The sequence below is a fragment of the Berghia stephanieae genome, chromosome 5, assembly GCF_034508935.2.
Source record: "Berghia stephanieae isolate SIO BIC M18660-M18661 chromosome 5, UCSD_Bste_1.3, whole genome shotgun sequence".
In the NCBI taxonomy this organism is placed as follows: Eukaryota; Metazoa; Mollusca; class Gastropoda; order Nudibranchia; family Aeolidiidae; genus Berghia; species Berghia stephanieae.
Genome location: NC_088364.1, coordinates 16045172 through 16066030, shown reverse-complemented (window position 1 = coordinate 16066030; position 20859 = coordinate 16045172). Strand labels below are relative to the sequence as shown.

Genomic DNA, 20859 nt, shown 5'->3' with positions numbered 1-20859 from the left:
TTTCTAGTTGTGTAGTGAATTGGACGCAAACAATGCAAGCGAGGCTACAGCTCAACCTAAGTCTAAGATGCTTTTACCTGTCCTAGGATGGAAATAGCCGGCTTGGTCTTTAGACTCTGCCGCTGCTCCTGAGAACATATCCCCACTTCCCCTCTCTACGCACTCCTCTTGCAGATTTGACGCTCCAGCAGCCCAAGGTTGTTGTTGATTTGGAAACTGTTCTTGCACGTCCATGGCCCGTTCCATTTCTGACCCACACTGCATCTGACTCCTGGTGTCCATCCTTTCCCCATAATTGTCATCTCTCTCGTTATCTGATTCCATCTCTTCATCTGTCTCCTCTTCTTCGTCCTCATACTCGCTACTACTCGTGCTGTCCTGGCCAGCTACAAAAGCCGATTCTGTACCCGGAACGATTTCATCAGTTTCGTATTCCGTCGTTGCCTGAACGGCACCGCTCTCGTCAAACGACGTCTGTTGAGTGCGCACTCGTGACACCATTCGGTTCAACACCACTGCTTTCTTGACCTTTGACCCGTCAGGCATGACTTGCTCCACTTCGTCCTCTCGTTTAACCTCCCTGGCCGGTTCCTTGAACACCTCAACAACTTCTTCTTTTTTGGATCCCGGCACCTCCTCGGTATATTCGTCCACCACCACCTCATCGTCCCCGTCTATTGACTTCAGACTGCGTAGTATTTTCTTACAGGACCGTCTCCGAGTCCTTGTCATCGTCTTAACCGTTCCATCTTCGAGCACCTCCTCCTTTGACTCATCAAGCGAGGTCTCCTCCTTTACGGGTCCCTCCTCCTCCACCAAGTCAAACCCTTCGATCCCCGAAGGCTGACGTTTCAAGATGGCGCCGCCTGGTCCTCTCGTTATAGTAGGCTTGGCTTTAGGGACTGGTAGTGGAAAAAGGGGAGGGCGAAAGATAAAAAAGGCGATGCAAAAAGAAAGTAACAACACGATCTAAAAATGCTCCATCAACGACCACTCAACATAAATTCACCTTTCCAGAATAGGACCATTAAAAACAGGCGATCCCACTAAATCCGACACAAAAAAGCTGGTGTGACAGGCCGCTACAGTCGACTTCGCTATGTCAATTTTTGGACAGATCGTCCCTTTAATGTTTTAACCGATCTTATCGCTCTTTGTTAAAGAAGGTGAATTATCATGCGTTATAATTATAAAGTTATAGTAAACCCAATACCCGGATGTAGAGGGTTAAGAACTGTGCATAAAAATTGTTCTTCCTAGATTTGAAATATTATTGTTAAAATATTCCAAAAAGAAAAAAAGTATTGTGCTAACAGAAATTAAATGATAGCTCTCTGATAGCCGCCTCCGTGGCCATGCATGAGCATGTCAGTGCGGAATGCCTATTTTGAGCAAGTCCGTTAGGTGTGATTTAAAAGATGCTAATTTAAGATCAAAATTTTGAACAGATCGTTGAGATGTACAAGGAGGCAACGTTGAAAATAGAAAGACGCCAGGTGACCCCTGGGGACTTTTAGGTGGGAAATGATTTTTTAAAACGTTGAATGTGTGTCTGTGTGCGAGTCTGTTTCTCTTAGAATTTACCAATACTATTGCCATGATCCAGATCGTGTGTAATAATAATATTTTTCTTTTTACTTGGAAAGGAATCGACCTAAGCGAGGTTGACCGTAGATGGCTTTGCAATAGGGAGAAGTAAATGAGGCACAATTGATAACCTACTTAGGCAAGGCAATAATGCAGTCATCTGACAAATTACCCCCCCCCCCCTCCCCCCAATATATATATATATATATATATATATATATATATATATATATATATATATATATATATATATAATGATGCCTTACTTGGCAAAAATACCAAACCTTAGACCTGAAACCAAGATCATTCTTAAATTGAGGTCCAGATCATTTTAAAATTATTATTTTTTTTTGTCAGAGCAAGGCAGAATAGCGTTGGCAGGTTATCGAACACCAAGCGAAGACCTCTGGATATATTACACCACCCTTTTTCCTCCACCAAATAATGATGATGGGTTAAAAATAAACATACAAGCAAACAAAAATATATGTATAAACAACAACCCTCGATAAGCAAAACACCAAAACATGCTGCTTGGCATACATTAAACACGATATTAAAATTGGAGAACCAGGGGATGTTAGAGAGAGATAGATAGATAGATAGATAGATAGATAGATAGATAGATAGATAGAGAGAGAGAGAGAGAGTGAGAGAGAGAGAGAGAGACAGATACAGCTATATATATATATATATATATATATATATATATATATATATATATATATATATATAGTATGTGTAAATATCTATAGATAGAATGAAGTTGACGTCACTCGGAGCTTTGTTGTTTTTTTGCCATCCAGGTTTAGGAGTAATTCTCACTAAACTGCATTATCCAGACTATAAACGTTCATGGCTACACATAGCTTTGTGTGTCGGTACGGATGGCAATGTTGTGAGCTTCTTAGCCAAGCGCATACTATCTATAGATGAGGGCGGACGAAATAAAATGATAATGCTAGAGAACGAAAATATATAATAATAATATGGTGATCAGTAATAATACAGAGGGACTGAAGGAAGTACAAGTGTATAATATTTTGGATGAAAAAAAGCTGCTGCAAGCGGTGATTTCAAGATCAACCCAAAAATAAATGTCGAGCATTCAGACGGTCACTTGTTCATTGTTTTAACTAATTCGGCGCAAAAAAAAAGTGTCAGTTTAAGAAATTTTAACAAATTGATGGGCATGGATGGCATCTTCATCCGTTTTAAGTTGAGCGATATTAACCAAAACGAAAAAGCACCCCCCCCCCCCTTTCCCTTCCTCCATATAAGTCAGTACGGTAATCTGTTACGTTATCGACTTTAACCTTTCTCCCATTTGTAGCTAGAATGTTTGGACTGGATTTTATCAGCAAACAAAAGTCATTGAGACCAATAACGAATTTTGATTAAATTACACATGGTGTCGAACTTTCTTCTTATGTTTGGCAAGAAAACATTTATTTCTATTAAGTCTCGTACCTTACTTATTAAACTAATGAAACCTTTTAAAAAGGCTCGAACCAGAGTCTTCTTAAGCCCGACTTTAAGAACTCTAAGATTTGAGAGATGTTTTTCTTTTAAAATTGGAGGTAATATTACTCGATTAATTTTTGAAACCAAACTTTTCTGACCAAAGTGGAAAAAGGCCAAGGTCTGATTATGGTTGACGACATAATGTTGCCGCTTGCTATCAGGCTGGGAAATAAATTGTTTTAGAAAATTACCCCCCGCCCCCAATACGACAAAGTAAGAGAGAGAGAGAGAGAGAGAGAGAGAGAGAGAGAGAGAGAGAGAGAGAGAGAGAGAGAGTATTAGTAGAAGTAGTAGTAGTGGTGGTGGTAGTGGTGGTAGTAGTAGTAGTAGTAGTAGTAGTAGTAGTAGTAGTAGTAGTAGTAGTAGTAGTAGTAGTAGTAGTAGTAGTAGTAGTTGTAGTAGTAGTAGTAGTGGTAGTGGTAGTATGAGAAAATAATAGAGCAGTTGATAATGACGGCGGTGGTGGTGGTGGTTGTGTCTGTGTGTGTGTGTGTGTGTGTGTGTGTGTGAGAGAGAGAGAGAGAGAGAGAGAGAGAGAGAGAGAAAGAGAGAGAGAGTATGAGTAGAAGTAGTAGTAGTGGTGGTGGTAGTGGTGGTAGTAGTAGTAGTAGTAGTAGTAGTAGTAGTAGAAGTAGTAGTAGTAGTAGTAGTAGTAGTAGTAGTAGTAGTAGTAGTAGTAGTAGTAGTAGTAGTAGTAGCAGCAGTAGTAGTAGTAGTAGTAGTAGTAGTAGTAGTAGTAGTAGTGGTAGTGATAGTGGTAGTATGAGAAAATAATAGAGCAGTTGATAATGACGGCGGTGGTGGTGGTGGTTGTGTCTGTGTGTGTGTGTGAGAGAGAGAGAGAGAGAGAGAGAGAGAGAGAGAGAGAGAGAGAAAGAGAGAGAGAGAGAGAGAGAGAGAGAGTATGAGTAGAAGTAGTAGTAGTGGTGGTGGTAGTGGTGGTAGTAGTAGTAGTAGTAGTAGTAGTAGTAGTAGTAGTAGTAGTAGTAGTAGTAGTAGTAGTAGTAGTAGTAGTAGTAGTAGTAGTAGTAGTAGTAGTAGTAGTAGTAGTAGTAGTAGTAGTAGTAGTAGTGGTAGTGATAGTGGTAGTATGAGAAAATAATAGAGCAGTTGATAATGACGGCGGTGGTGGTGGTGGTTGTGTCTGTGTGTGTGTGAGAGAGAGAGAGAGAGAGAGAGAGAGAGAGAGAGAGAGAGAGAGAAAGAGAGAAAGAAAGAAAGAGAGAGAGAGAGAGAGAGAGAGAGAGAGAGAGGGGGGGGGGGGGGGTGCGTGTGTGCGTATAGATGAAGAAATAATAAGTTAGGAAAGGTCATTGTCACATGACTGTAGATCCTAGACTGAGCTTATGTTCCCCTGTCAATAAGTGTCAGCAATGATTCCGTTACATCATATAACATCATGACTCTTCTGATGTTACTACCATACCACCATCAACACCATTTCCATTTTGGTTTCTAGCACGCTCCAAGAGAAGCCAAAAAGCGTGCCAGAATCCGAACGTGCCGAAATCCGATGCTCCTGAAAGTAGTAACTTATACATTGCCTATATGGATAGAATTCGGTCACCCAGCTCGTATTTTAATTCGCCGTGCTAAAATCCAGCGAGTATTGTATAGCTTACAAAAGAGAAGATTTATTATAAACGAGCACTCGTTCTTTATTTCCGTCAATTAATTAAAAGTGGTCGTTCCAAGCACATTCTATTGTATACAACAGAAGGCAGTCGGTTAGATTTTAGAGTTTGTGCCTGCAACACTCTTGGGTCACATGCAACAATGAAAGAAAAAAAAAAGTAAGACAAAGATTGATATTTCATTTAAGAAGACTGAGAGAGTAAATGTGTAAAGCACACATTATACGTGTAGTTGTCATGTATTTTTTTATTGCCCATAAAACATTCCCTTTATTATTGATGGATTAAAATGATTCTCGATACGCCACAAAAATCTCAAACCTGAAGTTTCAAAGGAGTTTCAAGTTTGAGATTTTTTTTGATAATCTGGGGATCATTTTACTTGATCAATATTTGAAGAAACATTTTAATGGCCAAAATGCATACAACAGACCAAAAAAACAAAAACAAAAAACAAACAAACAAAAAACCCTCCCAGAAAACTTTCGTCTTGTCAAGTACAGCATATAACTGAGTTCAGTCAGTGGCACCCTAAGTCTGCACGATATCTTCTAAAAAGGGAGTCATGGGGTGGTCAACGTCTTACTTTGAGAGAAAGCCCAAAAATAGCAAAATAGGAAAGAAATCAGATCTCATTTTAAAAAACCCAAAATAACAAACAAAACAAAATCATCACATGTACAATACTACATCACCCGCACGCACGCGCACACACACACACACCCACAACAAAAAAACATCATAACAAAGCAAATCAAAGGGTAATGTCGCGTTGGGTTATTTGGCACATTCCCAATACAAGGTTATATTCCAGACCAAAACGCCAAGACGTGTCACGTGTAATTATCATTCAACGACCACTCTCGCCATAAGATCAGTGTATTACTACCACTAACATTGTTAGTCCAAATAAGATTTATTATGCGGCTTTGTGGTCAAATGGCACGGCACTCGGCATCTGAACTACAGGTCCCTGGTTCGAGTTCCTTTGTGGTGGTGCAAAGTTGAATCCTAGGAAAAGGTTCTTTACCCATTTCTCTCATCATACTCAAATGAAAACGAGTACCTGGCCGGTTACAAAGTTGTCTGTCTGGGGGAAAAATGTAATAGCGCCTACCATTTTGACCAGTAAACGTAATATGTATTCATTAATATTAAAACAACTCTTATTGTTAATAAACAATTCTTAAAGGCATAACTTCTTTGATGTCTCCGGTTTACGATTTTTTTTGACAAGTTGAGGGGAAACGGGTTTTTTGGGGGTTTTTTTTGGTGTGGCTTAAATTATAATTTTATATTAAGCTTATAGTATTGAGAGTTTTAACAGGCTTTTAAGAGCTTAGAGTGAAATGGATGGATCTATGATGCAAACAATGTCCGAAAAGGCTGCATTTTTTTAATGGAGGAAAGTCATAAATAAATAACTAAATAAATAAATAAATCTTAAAAACAAAAACAAAAGAGAAAAAAAAAACCCTTCCCCCACTCAAGAAGAAAAATTAAAACAAAAGACACCCCCCCCCCCACAATAAAAACGACAAAAACAAACAAAAGAGAAAAAGACCCAACTAAATAAAATAATAACAAAAAATTAGAAATTAAATATTCTTTAAAAAGGGAAGGTCCCTTTACTCTAGGAGGGACCGGTCCTCAGACTTTGACCGCCAACCAAGAAAAGCTGACTGTTGTTACTTTTTTAGGAAAAGAAAATCAATTCTCGCATCTATGACACAATGCAAAAGTTACATACTGTATTCACTTCCATATCTTTATCTTGTATTGGGGGTATTTTTTTGGTTCAACAGTCTTGGATAACTGTGTTCTTAATAACAGTGGTTTTGGAACTTATACGTTAAATTTAACATCATTATTAAACCATGTTTAATCCTTCCCACAAAACATTTTCCCCTCTATTTCTTCTAAACCAAGTGTGTATATGATCGCAGTAACTAAATTGACGACATGACCTTTAAAAAAGGAAGGTCGATAAATCAATGCAGCTGCGAATAAAGGAAACAGTCGCACGTACAAATCACATTCAATACACACACAAACACACACATACAATACAGACACAAACCAAACACACACGGTGATAGCTCAACAAATAGAGAACTGAAGTTTGTAAGATCCAAGAGCAAAACATCCATCCCTGTATCGCCGTTGATGCCAATCTCTATCACTGATTGAAACAACTACTCATTGGCAAGTTACGTGTAGGCTTAAAACAGAGTCGAGTCTGTTTTTGATTTTGTTTTTTAAGATCGGGAATCGTGACCTTCAGATGTGCGAATGCAATGCCTTTAACTCCGAAATGATTTCTTTCCAAGTCGGTAACAAAATCATTTGGAGCCATACTTTCATGTGACGGCATTCTTTTTTAATTGGCCAGGTAACTTCACTTCGTATATTGACCGACTAACTTGACCCCCAGCTCTCTTAAACATAACACTTCTTAAGAAGTCTCATTTTAAAGACCTTTTAGTCAACTGGAAAGTTATCGTAATCTATATCTTTCGCACATTCTGCTCCCTCAGCAGACAACAGACACCAGACACCGTAATTCTCTGCTCTTCTTTACTTTAAAGCCTCTTTGAGTACTTCCTTTAACTTTTCTATGAGTGATCTTATTGATTTTATTGAAATATATATATATATATTATATATATATATATATATATATATATATATATATATATATATATATATATATATATATATATATATTATATATATATATTATATATTGTTCGCAATTGCATGTATTAGCGCTTCCGAGCACTTTTGGTGGAAAGAGACGCTATAGAAAGTACGCATTATTATTATTACTATTATTATTATTATTATTATTATTATTATTATTATTATTATTATTATTAGTAGTAGTAGTAGTAGTAGTAGTAGTAGTAGTAGTAGTAGTAGTAGTAGTAGTAGTAGTAGTAGTAGTAGTAGTAGTAGTAGTACTAATAATAATAATAATAATAAATAATAATAATAATAATAATAATAATAATAATAATAATAATAATAATAATAATAATAATTATTATTATTATTATTATTATTATTATTATTATTATTATTATTATTATTATTATTATTATACAATATTCCCTTAAAATTTTCAGTGTCTCGTCATTTTGTGCAACAGCATGTGTACTAAAGGAGAGTGAAATGACTTGTACTGTTACATATAATGTGTTACTACATGGACCAGACGCTACTTTACCGCAAGTATTTCTCTACTAAAAAAATAAAACAACCAACTACTTGTAATCCAACAATATGAGTACCCACAATGCATTTACATCATTTTGAAACAGAGAAAACACCAAGAAAAAAAATGAGGGAAAAAAATACATATATTTTATTATCATTTTAATGAAAACACCTTATAATGTAGAGATCTACATTTTTTATAATCCATATTATCACCCTACTATAAATGTAGTACGTGTAATATTTAAGTTTTAATAGTGATGATGATGTTGATGATAAAAATGTAATAATAATAATAATAATAATAATAATAATAATAATAATAATAATAATAATAATAATAATAATAATAATAATAATAATAATAATAATAATAATGGATGGGGTAATATAATGGTGTTTGTTCTCAAGTATTATCATTAGTAATCTGCTTTAAAATTTCTGCAACAAATCAATATCATCATTGTAACTTTAATTACAGTGTCGGGCGTCAAAGCAGGGGAATTACAGTAACATAGTGTAATCATATAATCATAATAAAATCATAAGTTTGTCGCAACAAGTTCACTAACTTTGCCAGGACACTGATAGGAAATAATATAATTCATGATACATGACATTAAGGGAACCTCATAATTTGAGAATAGCCGCGACTTCCGTTAAGAAACGGTAAGTGTAGTTGTAATATCTCTATGTATAATTATCTAAATTATGCACGCACAGATTTGTGAAGTTAGTATGCAATAACTTCTTGTAAATCATATCTTAGGATCTTGTTTTTTTTTTTTTTTTGGGGGGGGGGGGGGGGGGGGGTTCGTAAGGGTTTTACGGCGCTTGCAACACATTGATGTCATATCAGCGCAAGTGAAAAGTAAGAAAATGGGATAGTAAAACGTTCTAGAATTAAAATTAAACACCCCAGAAAAGGTAAGACAAAGGGGAATTGGTTCAAATAGGAAACAGATCATCAAAGTAGGTACTTAGTTTGAGATCATCTAAAACTAAAAGTCTCATCCAAAGACAAGCACAAATCCCCACTAAGAGGAATACACTAGGCTCGTTGACACTAAAAATTATTAAATGTGCGTAATATCTCATAATTGTTTTTGTATATCATATCTACTTAGTAATTAAAAAAAAAAATAGATAAGATACAAATAAAATAGAACTTGAAAAGATTGTGATGATTTCTTATCCAACAAGTCAGTCACAGACGGCATAAGGCTAGTATATAGATGACTAGCCCTTTAAGATATCAACAGTAATGATAGATAATAAACATTGCTTCAGATTGCAATGTTGTGTTCGAATATCTGAGCGATCTTAACCAATCTTATGTATCTTGATGGCACCAAATTCTGACATTCATTCCTCCATTCAGACATTATAACCTGCTCCCGCCCATATGCCTATTGAAGTTGAATGTGCAGGCACAAACTGGAAAGTAGGAAACATGATAGGGAGAGAGAGAGAGAGAGGTGGGGGGGGGAGAGAGAGGGGGGAGAGGGAGAGAGAGAGAGAGAGAGAGAGAGAGAGAGAGAGAGAGAGAGAGAGAGAGAGAGAGAGAGAGAGAGAGAGGGGGGGGTGGGGGAAGGAGAGTCTACAAATTAATCTTAAATGATATTGCACGAACCTTGATATACATCGACTCAAACTGAATTAATTAACCTTAAATACAATACATTTACTTCACCAAAACACTCAATGAACGTACTTTCAACATTTTCTATCATAGTCACAACAGTGCCATACTCGGACAAAACACATTATTTTTCATTTTGGCCAAAAATTTAACTAATGAATTAGATAGATTATCATGAACCTGAACTAGCTAAAAAGTAGCCTTTTTTCATGCCAAAATAAATAAAATGTGTGAGGTTAAAGTACCATATAACAGTGTCTAATACAGAAATTCAAGTTGGCAACAATAGCATCAAAAAAATATCTTTAAAAATCAACATTCAATTCTATTACCGTGTTATTCATATATATATATATATATATATATATATATATATATATATATATATATATATATATATATATATATATATATATATATAATATATATATTATATATATATATATATATATATAAATGTATCCCCTCTACTTTATAATCCAAAATCAAAACATTGCTATTGCGACCAACAGTTTCAATACGTGCTTAGTCCAAAATAACTGTGGATTAATTTCAAGATTTACTGACACTGACACTGAAGCATCACATTGTAGGATTTTTCCTCAGCATTTTGGTATCCAAAAATTACAAAAGAAAAGAAAAGAGAGAAAAAGGCCGGGGTTGTAATACATGTCATAAACAGTTTTGCTTAACTTGTCAATGAACAGCAGTTGCTCAGATCCTCATGAGCTTACATTGTGAAGCATAAATTGTTCAGTGTGTTGTTTTAAATTATGATCCCTTCTGAAGACAATTTAAAATAAATAATACTCATTAGTCATAATTGTCTTCTACTTCAAATTAATCCGTCCCCTCCAAAAATACACATGATGTCAGCAAAGGAAGCTATAACGAGAACACTAAAAGCAGCTTTGTTCAGTGTTTGAAAAACAACCCAGAACCACGAGAACCTATTCCTTTTTCTTCTTGTCCTCATCTTCCCCCTCCTCTTCCATCACTAGAAAAGCAGACTCAGTGCCTGGAACCACTTCGTCTTCATCTATATCTTCAGTCTGCCTGCCGTGATCTGAGTCAAAGGACTCCTGGTGACGGTGGATGTGATGCTGCATGCGGTTCAAAACTACATGTTGATGGACCTTTCGACCATCCTCTTTCGTGATGTCAAAGTCTCTCTCCTCGTGCACAAATCTGTCAGGTCCCTGAAACGTCTCCACAAGGTTTTCCTTGACAGACTCAGGCACTTCTTCCAGGGACTCCTCCACAACCACGGTCTTCCCGTCCTCGGTGGTGACACATTTCTGGACTTTCTTGAACGAACTGCTACGCTCCTTATGAATGTGGTGGACAGTGCCGTCTGGGAGGATTTCTTCCTGATCTTCCACATGAACTTCCTCCTTGGTGGGACCTTCACGACGAATCACCTCCATAGTCGGATTGTCTGGCTCACTGCAGGAGCCTGGTTGGGATGTATTGGTTGAAGTGGGAGAGACAAAGACAGCAGCAGATGCCCTGTCTGCAGTGCCCAAGTCAAGGTCTGGTTGATTTTGAGATTGCAGATTCTTTTTGAGGCAGTCCAAGGTTTCACCTAAGAAAAGAAAGGAGACACATCAATGCCAATCATATCACTGAATTACATAAATCTCTTCTCTATGTTAACACATTGTCATGTCTGGTATTGAGTGAATGTGGGCGTTCAAAATCATTTCCATAATCGATCCTTTATGGCTACAAATTTTTACTGTTTCAATCACAACATTACACCACCCCCTCCCCAAACTTTGTTTCAGACAGGCATATGATATTCAGTACACATATTATAAATTACTGAATCCATTATGCTGGGCTTAAAAAGTAGGGCCGTGGTAGAGCCATGGCTGATAAAATGGATTTTATGTGAGTAATCCTTTCCCTCTGGGCTTTCTACACGTACGGGAGAAAGATAGAGGGAGAGAATACAAAAAGAGAGGGGGAAGGGAAGAGCAGACATAGGGAGCCAGAGGAAAGAGTGAGAGAGAGTGAGTGAGAGAGAGTGTGTGTGAGAGAGAGAGAGAGATAGATAGATAGATAGATAGATAGATAGATAGAGAGAGAGAGAGAGAGAGAGAGAGAGAGAGAGAGAGAGAGAGAGAGAGAGAGAGAAATGACGAAGCCCTAGACATATTATCGCGATATCATTTCACTTCAGTCTCCGTCTCCCCCGTACCCCCACCCACCCTATCTCTCTCCCAAGACCCAAGTTGAATATCGTTTATCCTGATCTCGAAACCCATCTTGTTCGACACCGGTGTCTAAACCCAAAGCATCACATATTTCTGATGAAGTGTTCTAAAATCTAGACAGAAATACTAAGTACGAATTATATTCTTTAAAAACAAAAAACAAAACACAGACCTACCCCCCCCCCTCTCCCCCTTAAAAAACATGACGTACTTAAAGGCTCCGTTTCCACAATTTAATCAAAGGTAAACACGCGTGACAATGCAGCTTCATTTCTGTTCACATGCATGCCATATGGAATTGAGATGCAATTTATAAGGTATGAGTGCCATAAAACCACTCTCATAATGTTATAACGGTAACTACAACAGCCAGGTACTCGTTCACAAACTGATCGAGTTGAATAAAGTGATTAACGCCTACGTTTGAAGAACAACGCTGCAGGGGGATGAGTAAAAATAAAACGTGTTTTATAATTATTATCATCATCATCATCATCATTCTTCTTCTTATTATTATTGTTATTATCATCATCATCATTCTTCTTCTTATTATTATTATTGTTATCATCATCATCTCATCTATTTATTATTTATATTATTTAATAACATAAATAATATATCATATATTAATATAATAATATTAATAATAATAATAATAATATATCATCATTATTATTATTATAATTTAGTCTTTTTAATAAATTTATTTATTTTATTATAAATGTTTTTCTTCTTCTTATTTTCACTAACCCGGCCACTATTCATGAGGTATGAGCTTTTTGTTTTGTTTTGTTTTGAAGCTTTTGTTGGTTTACTTCTATTTCTATGTCATTGTATTTCCTTATTATGATTTATTTGCTTAATTAATTCCAGAAAGTCATTTGTCTAAGGCAAAACCCAATGCAAAACTCCAGAAGTGGATACACAAAGATCATCTTATCTCATCTCATCCAAACTCATTGTAGCTCGACTTAGAAAAAAAAAAAAGGCAAGAAATTGGAACGAGCCAACCATCGTCACCAGTAAATAAAGCTTTACGTATGAATCATCATCACTTGGTGCGTATATGTAGTTTGTAATATAAATGATGGGCTGCGTCAAATTGTATCTATTTTCCTAGTATTCTGGAGCTCCGATTGAAGCCTCGGGAATACAGTTCCAAAAACACTATTTTGGTACAAACAGGACAAAGTACAGACATCCCATGACAATTCCAGAGAAATTAATCTATACTTTTCTTTCTTTTATCGTCCTTTGTCTTTAACAGGAAATTTAAAACCAAATAGTGGATCAGTGTATCGCGAGAACATTGTGGCAATGACGATAATGCTGGTTGTGATGGCGGTGGTGGTGCCATGATGATGATGATGATGACGATGGTGATGGTGATAATTTTAATTAAGATGGTGATAATGATGATCATACTGATAAAAAAGAGAATGACAATGGTGACGTCGACGACGATGATGATGATGATGATGATAATGATGATGTATGACTGCAATAATGTTCACCTGTGGCTTTTATCTTATGATTGTTATGAGCCCACTAAGGCAGGGTCCCAGAAAAATGCTGGATTAATATTTTTTTAAAGCAAATACCTCCTCGACAAATAAGATTTGTATTTTTAATCGCTACTTTGTTTACGAAAATCTCATCTCAAGAACTGAAAAGGGGAGGAATGAAAGAAAGACAGAGAGAGAGAGAGAGAGAGAGAGAGAGAGAGAGAGAGAGAGAGAGGAGATGAGAAGAGAAGAGAGGAGAGAGAAGAGAGAGAGAGAGAGAGAGAGAGAGAGAAGAGAGAGAGAGAGAGAGAGAGAGAGAGGGAGAGAGAGAGAGAGAAAGAAAGAGAGAGAGAGAGAGAGAGAGAGAGAGAGAGAGAGAGAGAGAGAGAGAGAGAGAGAGATCACATAGTCCTGGATGAATAAATTTTATCGTTCTTAATTCTACAGAATCCTTATAAAACTCAACAAAACAATTTTCTTGCCATTATTGATTCCGTCCCCGGCAAGACGGCACGAATACAAAACCACCTAGAAATGTCAAACTATGACAAAATATTGCTTTTTCCTTATTTTGGCCACAAAACGTTAATAGATGATGATGAACCTAAATGTATCAAAAATAAATCATGTATTTAAAATAATCAGCTTTAGGACTTTATGACCGTGGGGGGGGGGGGGGGGGGGGGGGTGGTCATATTAATCTAATGATGCCTATAGGTTTATTTGGCCAAAGTGAGAAAAAGTGTTGTATTTATGAAGCCTCGATGGGAATGCAATGATGGAGGAAGCAATCGGAATAACAGTGTGTGTACCTTCGTTCTTTGACCTAGAACGTTCAGCTCGAGTTATTTACTTTCAGACAACACACAGTCTGTGTTTAAAAAAAAAAATAGGACACAGAAATATTTATCGCTAGTCTAGCGACGACGAATAAGAGATAAATGAAAATAACAGAATTGTGTAGAAATTAATAATTTCATCCGCTGCAATGTGTTTTTGTTTACAAAAGTTTCTCTAACATATTATGTACAGAGATGTGAATTGTATATTATTATAAGTGGACGGGTTATGGGGTTAATGCTATCGTTTTGCTAAATCAAATTTTGTTTGTAAACAAATTAGCAGAGATAAATAAATTTGTTCACTAGCCCGGAGCAATCGATTGAACTGATGTTTTTTGCTGAACAAAACAAACTATTGAGAATAATAAGAAACTAGGTCATCTTTATCACGTAGATACCTCTAAGGTTAGAGGTCAATGTCATAGTCAGTTGTTTATAAATAATAAAACTATGTGAAAGTTTTCATGCGTTTTTGATTTTTTCTTTCTTCATATTTCTTTTTATTTTTATCTTCAACGACGAGTTCTACCAAATGCAGAAAATATGGCTTTATCAAAAGGATACCCTATACAGGAGATATACATAAAATATACCATGCCCAATACGCTCATTAACCATTGCTTAATTCCCCCAGCAGGCCACATGGTACCGCATTTCCATTACATTCACCTCGTTCTCCAGAACTAGGTGGTCATAAAGGAGCTATGAGAGATGACTTTGCAGTAAGGGACCCCATCCAGATCTGTCCTCATTGGTGTCTTTGTTCATTCCTTTACATTATCCGTCCAACACTTTGTTTGCATTCATATCCTTCTGCCCTCTCTCTCTCTCTCTCTCTCTCTCTCTCTCTCTCTCTCTCTCTCTCTCTCTCTCTCTCTCTCTCAAGGTCTATTACATATTTTTTTTTTGCCAATGTTTCATGGCGAGAAAGCTATAAAAGCAAAGACAACACGTCACTTTAATTCATTTTTGCCACATAGTGGTCGAATGTTTAACGCGCAACTGTGATTTAAATTAAATACTATCTTTTAAATATACACACTATATACACATCTCAATTTATCAAATTAATATATAAAGTGTTGCTATTGGTTCTTGGTTGTATACTTTTACATTTTTGTGCATTTGCATATATAATGTATACATTGTCGCCATAGATTCTCAACTTTGTGTTTATACATTTTCATGCATGCCACGTCTGTAAACGAATTTCCATTTTTTTTGATGAATAAAGTATATATTATTATTATTATTATTATTATTATTATTATTATTATTATTATTATTATTATTATTATATTATTATATTATAATTACAATCTTCTGCTTTGACTATAGACAGGAGGGATTCTTCTGGTGCTGATATAGAGACAACTCTTCTTTAAACCTCTTCATTCGTCATATGGCCTGTCCAGATGATGCCCAACATGCGCCAGTAGGACTTGTTTTCGAATGATTGTATCGTTTTGGGGTTAATGCCAAACTTTCACAACCATTTAATTGCCTCAAATGTCATTACAATACAAATGCCTGAAAAGAACGCTTTGTTTCTCTTGAATCGATCATCTAACACTGCATAGCCATTCGTGTACTCATTCCAAAGGGCTAATGTGTGTTGGGTACCTTACCCACGGAATAAAACATATCAAGTTACTTTTACGATAATTATCACGCTCAATATAGCTTGACAATATTAAAGGAAGAGAGACATCGTACCACTAGTAACCAATTTTACTATATAATTTAACTGACAGGATATTTTATTTTAATTACTTATTTGTTGTTGTTCTCCTCATTCTTATTATCACCACCATCATCATCATTATAATTATTAGTATCATCATATTCATTATTATTATTATTATTATTATTATTATTACCTATTATTATTATTATTATTATCATTATTATTATTATTATTATTGTTATTACGATCATCACTATTATTATTATTATTATTATTATTATTATTATTATTATTATTATTATTATTATTATTATTATTATTATTATTATTATTATTATTATTATTTTCATTATTATCATCATCATCATTATTGTTGTTGCTCGATGTTAAATATCGAAATCAGTCATTCGTATTGAAACCCCCAATGAAATGAAATGCAAGGAATAACAACATTGACTCATATTAAAGTGAATTTGGACCGTGACAATTAAATAGATACTATGTCCGAAGTTTTCTGTTATAATGCTTACATAATACTAATGCCATACTGATAGTTATTTTAAATATTATGTTAACTTGCGTGATGCGCTGCTGCTGCTGCTGATGATGATGGTTGATATTGATGATGGTGATGATGTGTATGACTTTTTGAGATGATGATGATGATGAATGATATTGGTGGTGGTGGGGATGATGATGATGACGACGACGGTGATTATGATGTACTTGATAAATGTTAACAAAACACAATTCTATGAAACAATGCATTGACTAAACAGCCTGCAATCTGACACATTATTATCAATCAGTAAGAACGTGAGAATGCGAAAGTAGCGATAGTTTATTATTTCAAATGGGAAGAAATACTACTCACCGTTTAATGCGTCCGATGATGAAAAGAGAAGTCGACGAGAAATATAACACGCACAAGCGTCTTTATGTACCAGGCAGGTGCAAAAGATGGGGCTGTTCTATTTATCTATTTGCAGGAGTAGAAATATTCAGAAGTTGCAACTAGCAGTGCAGTGTCATTCAACTCCACTCCAGCCGACCTCCAGCAAAAATGCACACGTCAAATAAGCCGAAATAAGCACAATAATAAACTACATACTAGGCCATCCGACCATCAAAGCGGGCAAGACGGATGCAGATTTACACACGAAGGGAAACATGATCAGTTCCGTAACTAGCAGTGCAGTGTCATTCAACTCCACTCCAGCCGACCTCCAGCAAAAATGCACACGTCAAATAAGCCGAAATAAGCACAATAATAAACTACATACTAGGCCAGTCCCGACCTCGAAAAGCGAGGGCAAGGACGTGATGCAAGATTCACACAAGAGAGGAGAAATAGTTGATTCAGTTCCGTGCTTTATGAGCGCTCTCGACAACTATGCCCGTTTGTTTTTCTCCAGCGAATCATAACACAGGATCAGAACATACTCCGTTGTGATTGGCTGTTATTGAAAGAAAACAAGAGCACCAGCGCTAGGACACGGAACGGAGAACAGGAAGAAAAAAAAAAGAGTTGGGGAAATAATATATCACACATCACACAAAAACAGTAATTTTATTATTAAGTATCAAAAGGAGGAGAGGACGCGCGAGTAGGCCCAGAGTTCTTGTTTAGCGAGGGCAACGAGGAACGAATTTGGAGCACACGAAACACCGCGGCGTCGGCGGCGGTGATCGATAATTCCCACACTTTAATACAATGAATGGAGGTGTGTCGATATTCTGAGTAACAAATAGTTAGCGGTTCGTATTTTAAAAAAAAACAAACAAACATTGATAGATAATAGAAATAATACGAACAATTTAATAAATATGATTACAATAAATATTCGACAGCACGAGTTCATTCTTTGGCAAAAATAACACACCATAATTTGGCCACGTCTACGTCCAGCTGTCAGTCATTCGACACACGGCTGCGTTATGGTTATGATTATGTACATAAGATATAGCCATTATGAAGTGAAAATAATATTACAGTCATAATAATGGGCTAACAGCTAGTCTGTTATGAACGTTAGAAAGGTCACAATGGTCATTTGTCGTAGTCAGTTGACTAAATCTTAGCGATTCTTATTTTATAATTTTCATTTACCGTTGCTTCTTTATCACAAGCACGAATGTATAATCTATATTTATCACCCCCCCCCCCCCCCCCCCCCCCGCTTTAACTGCTGTTTTTTTTTTCTTTCATTTCTTTAAAAACTACGACCCTAAAACTATTGAAAGCGTGGTATGGTGGCTAAAATATCGTCAAAGATGGTTCAGATCCATATTATGAACTCAAAGATTGCCCCTTATCATAGTCACATTTAGAACACGCCCAGCAGTCAAATCAGTCAGCCCCACAATTTGTGAGCATTGCTACACTTAATGCATATTATAATTTTTCGACAGCCTGTAATGCTCAGGATCTGTGAGGCAGATTTTTCATATATATATATATGTATATATATATATATATATATATATATATAATATATATATATATATATATATATATATATATATATATATATATATATATATATGTCTGTCTTATGTACATAATCATAACCATAACGCAACTAACTATTTTTAAAGTGGGGGTGGGGGGATTGTACCTTCAGCCAATTTTAATTATTTTGTCAACGAGCCCAGTATTACTGGCCAATCTAAAAATTATAAAACTATTTTTTACAGATTGATATACGAGTAACTTACAAACCTCTTCTAAATTGGGGTTATTTTATCACCCGTTCGAATGTTTGATTATAAAATCTTTAGAGAAATAATGATCGGTCATTTACAGATTAGATGAACTGATAGTTTCATATTTCTAAAACATTTCCTTCCGGAATTTAATAGTTTATGGTATATATTAATATGGGTGAACTCGGAAGAATACGTTTGTCCAACCAGAAAAAAAAAACAGATTAAGGTAATGGTTGAGCATTTTTTATTTTATCTGTCGAATAGGAAGAATGAGTTTGTCGGATTTTGTTACTGGACCGATTTTGACATTTGATGGCTCACAATATTTGTCTCAGTCTGATTAAATTCCCACGATACATTTTGAAATGAGTAAGTGCCTGTGGCATGTTTTTAAAAAGAGTTTTAAAGTAAAGTTTACATAGTGGTTTTTTTTTTACTACTACCCGATAAAGAATTTAATAGCTAAAACACTAAAAACGGGAGAGACATCTGTTTGTTTTTTAATTATGTCAAGAAATCATTCAAGTTCCGTGTCAAATCAATTTTAACTCCCCACGAAAATGATTCTGAATTATGAAGTTTAAAGTAAAACCAGGCAAAACACAGTGCGCGATTGATAATAAAAGCATAATTTGCATACTAAGTTACCACGATCTCCCCGGCCAGGCGGAGTTGTCGTACCAGTAAGGTCGCGGGTTCGAGCCTCCGTCGCCGCCGCGAAGTTTTTATTCTTTGTTATCTTCTGGCTTTTTCCTACTCACTTCATTTCTTGTTACAGTCAGTCGTAACTCTCCGAAAGTCAATGTTTTATGTGCTTTAACTCACTCAACCCTAACACCGACTATATCCGTAGTATACCCGGGGTTACGTTTACCCCATGCCTATTTATTATTTTTTTTTTTTTCCGAGACAAATTATAGGCGTAGTACCAAAGCAAATGTTCTTAATTTTTGCATGATAATGGTAGTTGAATAACACTATCTATGCACATGCTCATTTTTAATAGATTTTTTTCTAATTTTGAAAAGTAGCAAATATCTCTAGGATTGAATTGAGTTAATGTTTGAACGTGTGATTGAAGCATTTTTCTTCAACGAAAACACTGTGTCATATCAACTTAGAAATGCTTGAATTATTTTTTTTTTTATTTATTTTTTTTTTTTTGCATACATCATACAGTTGCTACAAAGTCATTTTCCAGCAAGATGGAACACCGCCTCATCAGGGACTGAATGTGAGAGCCTGTTTTCTGGCAGATGGAATGGAAAGGTCGGGCCATCAACTGGCCACTCAGGTCACCTGATATCACCCCTCTTGATTTCTTTTTCTGGGGTTACGTTAAAGACTGAGTTTATGCCATATGAATACGAGATTGCAACCATCTCAGAATCATGATACTGGATGTGGTTACCCCTCAAATACTAAAAATAAAAAATAAAAAAACACGTGGAGAGAGTTGAGGGAACAGTAAGTTCGTTGAGAGAGAATGGAGGATCCTATGTAGAGGTTTAGCTTTAAACGGTATGAAGCCCTGTTTTGTGTGTTAAATAAATATGTGTAAAACTGAATAAGTCTAGCTAGATGCATTAAAAAAATTTTCTTCCAATTTTTGTGTCAAAAAACATCGGGAGTCAAAAAAGAGCGACTGTATTTTAATGGCTTATAGTCTAGCATCTTCCTGAAAATTTCACCACAAAAAAAACTTGAATAGTGATAAAAAAAAAAAAAAACTTTGCAAAAACAAAACAAAAAACAAACCAACAACAAACAAAAAACAAAAAAAACAACAGATGCCTCTATCATTTCTAGTTTTTAAGCTAATTCGATTCGTTTTCGGGTAATAATAAACAAAAACAAACAAACAACAACAACAACAACAAAACAAACAAACCACCCAGTACATTAAAGAAGTGTATCCAGATTTATTTGCGTGCACCTACAGACGTTATTACCGGAACCGATTTTGTTTGTTTGATAGCTCAAAAGATTCGTCTCCATCTATGTTAATTTTCACAATAATACAATAACTAACATAGGGATGTGCCTGTTCGTGATAGTCTTCATTTCCCCATAAATATTGCGGGTGTCTCCACTAGTGAACTGAAATTTTAATACCCCCCCCCCCCCCACCACCCCAACCATATCCTCAAAGGTATTAAGGCGACAATATCAAAGGCTTCCATACGCTATCCGCCTGAATTTGATCGCATATCTGATTTTTTTTTTCCCCCAACGAGCTGTTTATGCTAATATAAACAGGAAGCTGGATCTCCTTAAACCTGGCAAAAGTA

The 20859-nt window shown here is 35.8% G+C and overlaps 1 protein-coding gene across 50 annotated transcripts in view; it reads right to left on the bottom strand.

Moving 5' to 3' along the window:
- LOC144972476 (uncharacterized) overlaps window positions 1–20859 on the bottom strand; it is a 309958-nt gene that overhangs the window by 44364 nt on the left and 244735 nt on the right. For 49 of the 50 annotated variants that reach the window (XM_078913721.1, XM_078913724.1, XM_078913693.1 and 46 more), the window contains one exon: window positions 78–902. The exons of the other annotated variant lie outside the window; for it this stretch is intronic. In XM_078913721.1, the coding sequence (XP_078769847.1) occupies window positions 78–902 (825 nt within the window). The remainder of the gene's footprint in view (window positions 1–77; window positions 903–20859) is intronic. 50 annotated transcript variants of the gene reach the window in all.